Source organism: Trachymyrmex cornetzi, unplaced genomic scaffold, assembly GCF_001594075.2.
Source record: "Trachymyrmex cornetzi isolate Tcor2-1 unplaced genomic scaffold, Tcor1.1 scaffold2020, whole genome shotgun sequence".
NCBI lineage: Eukaryota > Metazoa > Arthropoda > Insecta > Hymenoptera > Formicidae > Trachymyrmex > Trachymyrmex cornetzi.
Genome location: NW_017296659.1, coordinates 23,981 through 24,239, shown reverse-complemented (window position 1 = coordinate 24,239; position 259 = coordinate 23,981). Strand labels below are relative to the sequence as shown.

The 259-nt window shown below is 27.0% G+C and overlaps 1 protein-coding gene across 1 annotated transcript in view; it reads right to left on the bottom strand.

Annotated features, from left to right (window-relative positions):
• Positions 1-259, bottom strand: part of LOC108759682 (uncharacterized) — a 5,016-nt gene continuing 4,757 nt past the window's right edge. Inside the window, exon 2 of the mRNA XM_018505239.1 lies at positions 1-78. Coding sequence (XP_018360741.1) covers positions 1-78 — 78 coding nt within the window. The remainder of the gene's footprint in view (positions 79-259) is intronic.

Genomic DNA, 259 nt, shown 5'->3' with positions numbered 1-259 from the left:
TTAGTCCATAAATAAACATTCATAATTCTTATTTAACAAATCTGTGTCCGTTTGTATGTTCAAACTATTTTTCTGTTTCTGAATATGAATTATTTCCGAGATAAGTCTTTTGTCATAAATATTTTCCTCATCAAGTATTTTATATTTTAAAATTATATACAAATTTAACTTTTTAAAAAAAAGGTAAAAAAAGCGCTAAGCGTTGATGAAACTGGCCCAAATGGTGCTTCTCGTAAAGAATTACCATTTGGGCCAGTTT